Below are 13295 nucleotides of genomic sequence, written 5' to 3'. Positions count from 1 at the left end.
GTTGTTTCTAGATGGTTTGTAGCCCACACATTTTAGGAGCCTTGGCTTTATGGTTGGGCTATACAACAAACCACCACCTCGGCTTGTGTTTCCCACTAAAACTGAAAGGAATACTTAGTTAAAAATATAAAAATAAAAAAATTGGTTGTTATCAAAAATGAATCTTCAGGTACATGTAGGTTGGCAGGCACAAGTGAATTAAATTAATTAATGAACACAAATTAGTTAACATGTTTGAATGTAATCAGTAGCATAGCTTTTTGTGGGGGGGGGGGGTGTCTGAACTATCTTAAAAGCTCTTAAAAAGATTGTTATTTTATGACACCATTAAATGCTGCCAGGGGCCTTCCCCCCACCAATACCACCATCCAGCTAAATAAAGGCCACTGTACTTTTTATGCATCAAATTAGTTTTTACATAGGCATTTGGTCTGAACACCTTCATATATTTAAGCCAATATTTCACTTGGTTTTGCCCTCACCTGCCGTAATCAGTGAAGGGCAAATTCAACATTTAACCCTCCTATATGCAAACATACATTCTGTTTAAAGTTGTCCTTTCAGTCTAATTCTCACAAGTGACTGTTTTCAACAGTTAAGAGCTCCCAGCCCTTATAAAGCAGGATTGACTGGCTGTGACTGTTTATGTAACTTTATACAGCTATACTTTGACTGTAGATGATTGATAAGACAGCTGTGCCTACTTCCTGCCTGCTGTCGCCTGATGACTGAATTTTACTAGTCACATGCTAGCTTGCTTGGAATATGATCTGACTGTTGGTGACTAGCTTGTGTAAAAAGCATGGCAGAGGAAGAGGATTATTTTTTTACTGTCTGTGACTGTTGAAACAGCAGGAGGGTTAAAATTGAGAAATCATGTCATTGTAAAAACCTTACATTAAAATTACACCAACCTGACGCAATTTCCATCAAAAGTCTGTACTGCGTAATAAAGTATCAATTACAAAGAATTCATTACAATGAAAAGTGACCACAAAAATATACAATTAGTAAAATTATAACAGCTTTTAAATGCTTTGTTTCATAAAGTGTAAACAGCAATACATTTAAATGTTGCTGGATCGAATATTAAACTGTCACTTTCAAGAATCTAAATTTTTCAGTTAACCCTTACCCTACTAGACCCTCCAACGCATGCCAATATGTGCCTCAAGAAAATCTCCTATGTTTTTTGGATGGCCCTCCAATATCTGCCATGTCATTTCAAGGGTAACTGGACAGGCACTCCAATACATGCCACAGAGAACAATGAGAGTCCTCTGATAACAAAGTGAGTGCCCCCAGCTGGTCAGTATCAGGCACCCTCCAGGGCCTCCAACTCCTGCCAATTGGAGCCTTCACTGTTAAGACAAACTTCTGCCAATAAACTGCAGCTGGAGGGCATTGGCATAACCAACTGACATGCAGTAAACTACCCTCAGAGAGTAAGGGTTAATTAAATAAAACAACGGATGAATTATGCATATCATGTGATACTTCAGTCTCAAACGACAGTATGGATTACGCCTTCACCGACAGCCAGATACTGAAACCCCACTGTCACCCTGATGTTGGGTTATTCCAAGGATCAGGCACCTCCTGTTTTTAACTCTATGCTGATTACAAGCATCTCGCCTTTATGCCAAGTTTCACTGCATTGTTTAAGGGTCTCGATCTAGCTGAGTCTCTGTAATGCTGAAGAGCTCATCAGAAAATATCACTATCAGAGCTGAATCCTTGATCATCTATGCCAAGTCCTGCTGCAAAGTTTCAGGTTCGGCGGATTTCTGCAGAGTGACCCACAGCTCAAACTAACCCAGGACATACACAAAGCTGCTGTATCAGATGTCCCGCTGCAATACTTGAGGATAATAAGCCGAGTCACTGCCACGCAAACGAGCTCAGAAAACATTATCACAACAAAATCATCGACATGCATGCAGGTATTCATCCATGTTCTGCTGCAAAGTGAAAGTTTCCAGCTTTAAGCAGAGTCTCTGCAACATCTCTACAGCTCAGGAAAACACGTCCATGTACAGTTTCTATTGAGCCACTGCAATGGCAGAATCTCTGATGTGCAAGCACAGCTCCGATTTACATCATCTCTGGCTTTGTAGTATCCAAGGATACAGACATCTTAACAGCCCAACTACATGTAGATGCTTATCTGTTTCACCGTTAATGGGTTTCGGCAGGATTACCAATGTGACAGCTCAGAGAAAAACAACCATCTCACTAAGCGTATGTACAGTTAGGCCTACCCAATTAGCTGTAAGCAAGGGGCAGCTTGTACTACTTGCAATCATTTCAGGCCTAGTTGAGTCTGCAGGTGTATATGCCAAGTTTCTTGCATATCATCCAGTAAGGCTTATCCTGGATTTCTAATACTGCAGGTGTTCTGCTGCATAATACGGGTAAACGTCGACCAGGATCTGATGAGCTGTCACTGTCATTTCCCTGCTAACTTAAACAGTACGTGAAGAGCTCTGTCGTGTTTGTTTGGAGACAAATATTCCACCATGCATCAGTGCCTCGTGTTGATCAGTGATGGCGCAAAGTTCACCTATGATCGTTTCCACTGCACTGTAAACTTGTCACCCTGAGATCGAGACCCTTTATTATGCGACTGAGTCAGTTGGACCTGGGGATCAGCACGGGAAGGGTCCCAACTCCCTGAAGAAGCAATTGCAATGACACAGCTGCATACACTGCTTATTAAATTACTCTTTAGAATCCTTGCCAGATCATACATGTTCACATTTGCATTTATTTATAAATCTGATAAATTTGGCTTTAACCCAGGTAAAGTTTTTACTTTACACCAAAATAAATGCACAGTCATATCATGTTTGGCACCAAGATGCAGGAAGAAGTGGCTTACAATTGGCACAAAAGCCATCTTGCTAATAAATACAGATATGGCATTGCACATCAATAATGTGTAATAATTGTATCTTGCACACACCAAGGAGGTCACCCTCTTTAATAAGACTGGCGTGCCAATGCTATCTCACTTTTATTTTCAGTGTACATGTACCCCGCTTTGATCAGGGTATAACGTGTACAAGCAGTGAATGGCAGATGGCCTCTGGTTTGAAATTGGATCAATATTGTAAGACTCCTGTGGTGTGGGGTGGTGTTTTATCAAGACCAAGTGCTCCATGGTACCTTCAGTTTTGTGTTTGAGTGCCATGTATATTGAGCAGTAAATGCCCCACATGAGTAAATACACCACATGAGTAAATACACCACGGCATTGACATGCTGAGCTATATAACTGGTCAACATATAGTTTGAACAATTTCCCTATTTTTAGACATATTTGTAAAAGCAGACTATGTTAGCATACTTTTCATTGTACAGTTTTGTCATGATCTTTTTGTCCTGTAAAACTTACACCAGGAATTCTGGTGCAATCCACTTCTAACTGCAACATACCCAAGGGCTGTTACAAGTACAAGACCATACTCTTACACCAAGCCACTACAATTGCAAACATGTGGGCTCTCTTTCCATTCATCATTAGAAAAATTACACTTTGTCAGTATTTGACTTTTGATGGAATTTGCATCAGGATAATTTATATTATACAAATAATGAATGTTTCACGTTCGTGCAATGGAAAGAAAAATTTCATTCGGTGACAGATGAAATGTTCCATTCCACTCAGCTTCGCCTCGTGTAATGGAACATTTCATCTGTCACCTCATGAAATTAATTCTTACCATTGTACTCACAAACATTCATTATTTATTATAATTACGGGCACTGTATAATCAGTGCTTTTCAACAGAAATTTAAATCAATAGCAAAAGCTATCTTGAAAGGCCAATATATCATTTGCAATTACAGAAATGTAAATAAAATAGCTAACTTTTCAGCTCAAGAGTCACATCTTTAAAAGATCATGAACAAAATGTGTGCCTTTATTTAACAGGTTATTTCATAAGGCAAATTTTTGAGTACTTGCAAATGATCCTATCAAGCCATGTTATTCCAACCTACATGTAGGCCAATGAGACCTTTACTTTCAAAAGATATGCCAGGCCTGTACAGAGGATTTTCAAATGAGTGTCATGTATCATTTCTATCCGGGAGTGTTCATTTCAAGTAGTAAAGACTATTCATAAGATGTAATTTGCATCAATATTAGGTTTTGCCCTTCATCGACGTATAAACACTGTATACTCAGTGTGTTCAACCCGAGTGAAAGTCAGCAAAAGCACTCGGGTGGGAATCGAACCCACAACCTTCTGCTTTGTTGAGCAGACGTCTTACCACTCGACCACCGAGCACGAGAGATTGTTTAACTTTCACTCGGGGGTAACACACCGAGTAGACAGTGGTTATATGTTGGTGAAGGGCAAAACCTAATTATTGCAAATTGTAAAGACTTAGGCCTACATTGTGCAAGCAAAATGTATGCAAGCCATAAATCACACAACAAAATTATAATTTAGCTGTTCAAATGACACTTTTCAAAGGTACACGTATAAGCACCCATCCCTGGTGCAGGCCTGCATATTTTATTTTAACTTTTAGTCACTATAGCGCCCAAAACTGCCCTGCCTGTTACTCACTGTAGAACCAAAACTGCCCTAGCACTCTTAGGGTACATTCGAGTACAATGTGCATGTAGCTCACCCGGGTCGATGTCTCAGTGGTGGGAACAGGTCACATGCATACATGTCTTGTTTGTTCATTTCAAGAAACGAACAAATTTGGCGGCTGGACAGCGAAAATCTTGAGCGGACCCAAAAATCAACTTATTTCAAGTAAAAAGGTCATTATTTATGTAGTTAATTTAACTTTAGAGGCTGTAATTCCAGCCAAACTTTTTTTACTTTTTCAACTTACTGCAAAGCAGTAAATCTCAAAGTTAAGACCCAGTCTGAAATGGGCATTTTGTACAGACATCACGTGAGGATCGTGATGGCCCACGGTTTAATGTTCGATTAGTCTGGCTGTCATAGCTAACGTCTTCTTTTACAGAGTCGATCCCAGTGAGCTACTTGAAGGCACCCTATGATTTATTATTCAGTGAATAAATACACTGTAATACAATACAGACCCAGATGCTGATGGGGTAATTATATTGAATGACAGAATTAAAAATCAAAACGATAATAGCAGGTGGTAACTTTGCTCAGTTACAAAACTTAAAAGAATAAAAACAGTATAACAGCTGTTTCTAAACTTAATTTTTTGGCTCTATTGTGTTCTGAATTTCAGTTTAAGTAAACAGGGTGCCCCCTACAAAATGCAACAGTTGTGATATTAGGAAACTAAAATGGGATTGTAGGAAAACGTAATATTGTCATGATAAATTTGGTATTGCAAGATGTGCTTGGGCATTAGCTTCAATATGACACCAATTGTAAGTTGATCCAGATGCCTGAACATTCATTGTTTGACTATTAAAAGTAGTCGGAATGCCCACTACTGCACTTTAGAAGCATTGGTTATCTGGATTTCATATCTAACATCAAAATCAATGAGCTGCTTCCAACAGAAACAAAAAATCGATTGAATCTTAACTTTTATCACTCTTTAAAAATTTCAGATCAATCATATCAATAGTTATTTAGAAGTCTTTTTGCCTATTCTCCAAATCCTTCCACATGTCCAAATGTGGCAATTGTCATTTTATCGTACATCAGTTAAAAAAAAGATTGCTCAGCCAACATGAAAGAACATAAATTGCAATTGGTATCCAATCAAAGCTTATGGTCAAGTGCACTATACACTACCAAAGTTTATATCATCAAATTTTCTTGATTGTTCATAATTACAGTTTTTGAAACTGATGCATTTTTGGAGGGACACCCTATAATAGCTGTTGAAATGCTTTTTGGCAGCCAGGGGAGAGTAGGATTCTCAAAGGGAAGACAGTGGCGTACATATATCGCATTTGGGAAATAAACTCTTCATATGTTCATACACCGCACAACAAACATTTCTTATTACAGCTTAAACAATAAAAAAGTTCTCGCTGATAGGAAATCAGATCTTCATCATTCAAACCTAACTATGAGGTGTTTCACGTGAAAGGGGCCGGGGGGGGGGGGGAGGACTTCCAATAATGACTTCTTTTATCAAGTGGTATTAAATTTTTGTTTCTTTTTGTTTAGAAGTTGTGCACCATGTTACACATACATGTTGTTATAAATATGGTTAGATTATCAACTATTTTCTTTTTTCATTCTTGCAATAGGTTTCATAGAATTCTCTGAGAAGTTGCAGTTGTAAAGAGGAGAGAAATAAAATCTGATAACGCTTGTCCAAAGCTTCACAGAAAATCCTGTTGCCGACCAAGATTTGGTCATTAAGAGAAGCCATAATTTGTGTCAAGTTAGCATTTTAAAGAGATTTTACACTTTACATCAAACATTTGTTTGAAAGTGATATTTATTAGAGCATATGCAATACAGCAACAGTAACACCCTTGAGAAATTAATTGCCATATTCGGTCACATTGCAATATTTGGTCTTTTTGTCAGGCAAAACAACCTACATAATGACACACTACCAGGGCAAATTCATCAAGGCAACAGAAAGGGACACAGGGGAAAAAAAGTGGCCTGAGTGAATCATAGAAGACCAAGCTCTCGGTGAAAGATTTACTCAAACAGGAAAGAGGTACAGCATATAAGGGCAGCCATCCTCCAGACTGTTATGATGGAATAGAACCCGTGTTTGTATGGTTTAAAGACATGCAAACTTAGTTGACAGGAAAATGAACCAACTTAGGTATTGACTAGATGTGTATTATGATTTGCAATGTGTCAGGTCACAAAGACAATTAATCCACATGACAAGAACAACTTTGCATGAGGGGATTCAAAAGTAGAGGCCAACAATTGCTGTGTTAGTTAGTTTTCACCAAGGAGATAACGCATTTCTCTTCAGAGATATTTTCTCTTCACAACGATTAAAAAGTGTGGCACAGTCTTACCTTTAAAGTGAAACCAGCAACTGGGGCAAGCTCATGTTTCCATGACTCCTGGTCTCCATTCTGTGCATCATCAGTGACAGAAGATGCTAATGAGACGAGAGAAGCTGGGGCTATCCTTGAGGGCTGGATGACTCCTGACTCCTTGGCTATGGAGATGCTCCTCACAGAGTACAGTCAATCATTACTGCTCCTCCAGTGAAGGTAAATGAAGCACGTCTATTGTCTCTGGGTCCAGCACAGGAGTAAGATGCCATGGGTATAGAAGACCCGTAGGCTTGCTAAAGTGGGGAAACATTGCTATGGGTGCCGAGTCCTTGGGTATAGGTGACCCGTCGGACTGTCCAGTGAGGATGGGCCAAAACAGGGATCTTTATTCACTGAGTCTCGTAGGTGATGTCTTGCACTTCACCACATTCGCAGCAGATTCTCCAAGTGTGCACTTCAGGTCCTGCTTGTCCTTGTAGGATTGTAAAAGGCTGTGAATACTGATTAGTGTGCCCTTATAAAATAGCATAGCTAACCACCAAACAACTGGCCAGTGGTAAGGTGGTCTTTCAACTGACATTCAATGTGGCACTATGCAGAAGTTTCATTGGAGTCAACATTGATTTGAATTTGTTGACTCTCAAGCAATTTGATCGTCAGAGAAAGCAAATCCCAACTTAAGTGTCCTACATGTATATATTAAAACCTGTTCTGTATACCAATACTCTAATATAGTAAAATGCCATTTTTAATATATTTTCAAAGAGTATGGTGGCATATTGATCTCATTTAATCAATGTTTGAAGTAGCGTTAATCCTTCATCATTGCCTTCAGTATTATTGCCATGCAATATTCACATGCAACTAAACTTTCAAAGTTAACCTGATGAGTATAAAGTATTGACTCAGACATATTCAAGTTGACTATGAAAGGACAATAAATATTACCATATTATGCTATGAATTATCAATAACATATATGCGTATGAGTAATAACTTGAGTACTATATTATTCAAACATTTCCAGAGTTTTTCTAATTTAAAAAAATTATTTCACATTTTACTGGTATTTTCAATGGTTTTTGAAGAAAGTAAAATATTTATGGTTAGAAAGTTGGCACATGATCCATATGTGAGAAGAATTAGATTACCATTTTTGTTTGCCAAGGTAGGTCTATATCGTGTTTAAATGAAATAATCAGAGAACAGTTTCCAAATTATATTTCGATGAAACACTGAGGCACACAGAGTATGGTGGCATTAATGTTAAATCTATTTTTGCAGTAACATTACCCCCCCCCCTTCATTGCCAAAGGAATTATTCCAACGAAATTTTCACATCCATTTTTTTTATTTGCAAAGTTAAGCTGGTGAGTATACAGTATACATGTAGATTCCGACATATTAGAGTTGACAACTATAAAGCATGTGAAGTGCTGCTATAAAGCGTGTCACCTTTTCAGATTGGTAGCGCACGATCATTGAGGGCGTACTTGTGGGAAAAAGAGGCATTGTGCATAAGTCTGTTGCTAGCCAGGGAACAGAGTGCTGCATAGACTCAAATCGGGGTAATAGCACACCAGGCCCGTCATTTTTAATCCTTGTTCTGTTCTTTCAGTATATTTTATTTTTTTAAGGAATCGACAAAGAAATAATCCAGGGATTGGTCTATGGGAAGAGACGTCATCCAACAACATCATGGAACCAACGACATAAAGCAGTGGACCAGACAGGGACTTGCAGCAGCATCAAGATCAGCAGTGGATCAAGATTGTTGGCGTAGACTAGTAATGGCCACTGAGTGCAAATTGCGCCATCAGACTGAAGAGAGAGGGAGGTACTTGACCGTGATTCATTCATGTGGTATCCCCCATTCAACTACTATAGTGGCATGGTGGCAGCGTTGGAAACATTTCCATGCACTTCTCGGCTCATAAAAGGACTGGTCACAACAAACCGCCGACTTTGAGTGCTACATTTGGACTTCCGACCCTGTGCATCATTCACAAACAGGTGAACAGCTAGCCAGCTGATACTACAGCTGCGTAATAACACTAACTTTCAGTTTTTACCAACAAGAGTGTCCTTACCCTTCCAATCACCATGGCCAGTTCACATCGAGCACCAAAACAATGGTGTTTGGACAAGAATGAAACTGTACACTCCTTTGACATCTGGAAACACAACCTACAATACACATCATTTCAAATATTTCAAGCTTCTTTGTAAAGTTCACATGGAACTCCACCGAGTAAATGAAACCCAATCCCGAGCTTATTTGGCCAAAAACAAAAACAATGAACACGTTTTGTTCAACCTATCATAAGCTATCCATCTCCACATCGGAGAAAACAGCCCCGAGTAAAGATTTAAACTTTGTTCCCACTCCGGCCAAACCACTACCAAAGACGAATGAGAATTGCATACCTCATGCAAAACAAACCCTTCAAACATACAAAGACCATTCAAACCTTTGTGAGGAACTTTTCAAAGTCTTCCTCCTACTGGAAGAACGAGATACACTCACTACAAGCACGGCCACTACGTACACTGTTTAACCAAGAATCGTGATTTCATATGGGACGAGTAGTGTGACAGCTCTTTCAACACCCTCAAGACAGGATTGCAGGAGGCCCCTACCCTGGGTTACTCTCAACTGGAGGGCCAATACAAACTCGATCTGATGCCAGCAGGGATGGGATCAGTGAGTTCTCTCGCAAGTTTAGGAAGGGAAAGAAAGAGTTATCGCCTATGCAAGTCTGGCATTGTCCGAACCAGATGCCTACCTATGTTGCCCAATACCTACATGTTCCACAACCCTAACCCTGGAAGCATCTGCATGTAACCCTAAGCATCTAACCCTAGGCATCTAACCCTAAGCATCTAACCCTAAGCATCTAACCCTTACCTAAACCCTAACCATCTAACCCTAACCATCTAAACCTAACCATCTAACCCTAACCATCTAACCCTAACCATCTAAACCTAACCATCTAAACCTAACAATCTAACCCTAACCATCTAAACCTAACCCTAACCCTAAGCCTAACCCTGAGGATTTTGGGGAACATATATAGGTATTGGGGAAAGGTATTGGGGAACATCGGGTAGACCCCGTCCGAACCCAAACCTAATTGCTGTGTAACAAGGCGTAAATTGCTAGCTGTTGTCCAGCTTCCTCAAGCATCGAATGCAACACCTCTAGGGCCGAGTCACCTGTAGAAGAAGCCATGCAGGCGGGATCTCTACATGCAGAGCCAATCAAAACATGCAGAGCCAATCAAAACAAGCTTTCCGATTCTTTGTGCTGTATTGGTGGTTACGTAAGCTAACTTGTTGGGTTAGTGGTCTGATTCTCTGTCCTCAAATAGTGTGCGATGTCAAATAGGGGAATTTAAACAGTATACATGTCAGTTGTCTTCTAAACACCAAGGTGAAAACATGGCGAGTTCTGATAGTGACAGCATCTTTCTAACACAAAATACATTTCGTTCCAATACTAGTGACGATTCAGCAAACTTGTCAGATAGCGTATTGTATATTGATGAGCTTCAACCCAAGATGAAAACTAAATATGAGCCTATAGTGTCTGACATTTTCGACGACGAGCTGATAGCGGCAACCCTTGTCATTGAAGAAGAAGAAAAAGCGAAATGTAGGCCTACTGCATTGGCCAACGTTGCAAACACTAAACGCTTCAAGGAGCCGAAAGCAGACTCAGACATGCTGGACTTTGGTAGATGAAGGTAGTTGTCAGCTTAACATTTGTTTCTTTTATTATTTCTTATTTTAACTGGTGTCTTGTTTCTTGTCAGTGTATAGACATAATTGACATAATTGCTTTTCCGCAAAGGTTTTTACTCGTCCTTGTTTGTACTTCCTAAGTAGTGGTGCCTATTGAGAACAAATATCCCAAGTGCATGCGAGATTATGGGATTGTGCCCAGCACTCGGGGGGAAAAAAATCAACAACAAAAAAGAAACGAAAACAAATGTTTTGAGAATTGTCCTGTTAAATGAGTAAAGAATCCAACAAGACTAGAAAACATAAACGTTAAGTGCGAGTATGGACCCTCCAAATTGCCTGTTATTTTAAAAACGGTTAATTGTAAATGTTTATATATTCCACAACAGATTTGCTGAGAGTACAGAGCGCAAATCCGATGGGCTGTCGATTTGTTTCGGGATTGGCAGATGTGTCGCAACCAGAAAGCTGTGTCTGATGTTTCACTGAACATCAGCCCCATCAACGTGGATCTGAATTTTATGACGAAGGATGAGGTGAATTATTCATCGGCAAGATTCATATGCGAGGTGAAAAAGAAGAATGGTGACGACTACCCGGGGGAGACACTTCATGAGCTTGTCATCAGTATTCAGCTCTATTTTGATCTAAGGGGCAAAAGCTTTTGTCGGACCCGGACTTCCTACAGCTGAGAAACACTCTTGATGGACTCATGAAAGAACGAGTGAAGGTGGGTTTGGGAATACGTCGCAAGCAAGCTGAGGAGATAACACTTGAAGAGGAGGAGTCACTGTGGCAAAAGCAGATTCTTGGCAGTTCCAGTCCCAGCCAGCTTCTGAACACGCTGATCTATTTGATTGGCTTGAATTTTGCCCTACGTGGAGGTCAGGAGCACAGAAACTTGCGCTGGAAGTCTCCGCAACTTCAAATCCTGATTGACAGTAATGGTGACAAGTTCTTGCGATACACAGAGGATGCATTTAAAACCAACCGTCCGTTAGCGCAACCGAGAGGGCAGGTTGGTATGCTGCTCAGCCTCTTGGACGTCACAAACTGGCCCAAGTTGTTGCAGAGGTGTGCAGGCAAGGTGGCCTCGCCGGTTACCGCACAAATCACTCTCTTCGAGCCAGTGCAGCTTCACGCCTCTACAGGGAGAATGTCGACGAACAGCTACTTTGCGAAGTAACTGGCCACAGGTCAAATGCCATAAGAAACTACAAGAGGACATCGGAAAATCTCAAGCGCAAAATCAACTCAGTCATACAAGGGCGTGGATCTGGTACCGTTGCCCGTACACCATCAGCCAAGAAACTTGCAACCAGCACCGCCACAACACCTTCCAGGGGGACAGGTACAGACTCGAATCAGGATTCTCCCAGGAATTTCACCGTCACTGTGAACGTCACCATGTAAGCATTTACTGTTATGACTTGTTTGGTTTTGTCAATTTTTTACACCATTTCTGAAAATAATTGTACTTCAAGTATAGTTAAATGAAGTTACATATAAACATTTTCCTTGTTAAAGTTAAAACTGCTTAAGTTAAGTATCAAAGCATGTTTTGGTTAAAATTTAAATTGTATGTATTAATTTATGGATACTGAAAAAAATGATTATGAAAATTTCTGCAGGTTTAAATGTATGCATGCACTCTTAATGTAATGTGTTGGTTGAAGTTAAACAAAAGTTTTGTCTCGTTTTCATGTCGTGTTAAAATTGCTGAAGTCAAGTAAGAAAACGTGTTGAATAAAATTAAAATTTTGTGTATTAATTTAATGGATACTGTAAAACAAATTATTATGGAAACCTGTGCAAGTTACAGTTAAATATATGCATGTGCTGTCAAGGTAAACTGCTAGTTGAAGTTAAACAAAATATTTGTCTCGTATTCATGTCATGATAAATTGAAGCACGAGTCCATTTCCTACCCAGGCTGCTAAGGATTGCATCCATCGTGTTTTTAGAATTACGTTACTAATAAATGTGTTGAATATAGTAACTGCTGTCACTGTCGTTTTATTGCATTGTTCACTGACTCATTCAGTTTTCTTGCCTATAGATGGGGATATGTTTTCTCTAAACAGTGAGGATTACTGGTGACCAACTTAAAAATACTAGTTTCCTAATTCGTGTAACTGGAGGAACATAGGGAGCAAATTGCTAGTTCAGGAATGATTTTCAAGCAAAATAATCAATTGAAATAAATCATGTTACAGCCTAACATTGTACTGAATCATTTCTAAAAAGTCAAACAAGCCCTTTTGAAATACTGTGTGCCTCAGTGTTTTATCAAAAGATATTTGGAAACTTGTTTTCTAAATAATGATTATTCAAATGCTCATGTACGTTTACTGTTTTCAGGCATGCAACTGGGACTTTAGGGGAAAAAAACAAGGAAACTCCAAAACCACACAAGACTTTGTATGGTATTTTCAATTTGTAATAGCATTCACAAAAACTTAAAAACAAGGAAATCAGCAGATCCAAGTAAAACTTGAATGCCTGGGTGTTGACTTCTGTTCAATTTTTTTTCTTGATTTTTAGTACCAAAATAAAATGGAAGACAAAGTAAAGTAATAAACTGCTGACAATTATTTAAATTCGGCCATTA

General features: G+C 39.4%; 1 protein-coding gene and 1 non-coding gene across 2 annotated transcripts; one reads left to right on the top strand and one right to left on the bottom strand.

Annotated features, from left to right (window-relative positions):
• Positions 1-4221: 4221 nt before the first annotated feature.
• Trnav-aac lies at positions 4222-4294 on the bottom strand. Its single transcript has one exon. It is a non-coding gene; the product is annotated as a tRNA-Val (tRNA).
• A 6948-nt stretch (positions 4295-11242) lies between these two features.
• LOC119742543 lies at positions 11243-12166 on the top strand. Its single transcript, XM_038218555.1, has one exon. It carries the CDS (start codon positions 11397-11399, stop codon positions 11868-11870), a length of 474 nt encoding a protein of 157 aa, XP_038074483.1. The 5' UTR covers positions 11243-11396; the 3' UTR covers positions 11871-12166.
• Positions 12167-13295: the final 1129 nt, after the last annotated feature.

The sequence above is a fragment of the Patiria miniata genome, unplaced genomic scaffold (genome assembly GCF_015706575.1).
Source record: "Patiria miniata isolate m_02_andy unplaced genomic scaffold, ASM1570657v1 HiC_scaffold_6, whole genome shotgun sequence".
NCBI classification, from domain to species: Eukaryota; Metazoa; Echinodermata; class Asteroidea; order Valvatida; family Asterinidae; genus Patiria; species Patiria miniata.
This window is presented reverse-complemented; position numbering and strand designations above follow the sequence as displayed.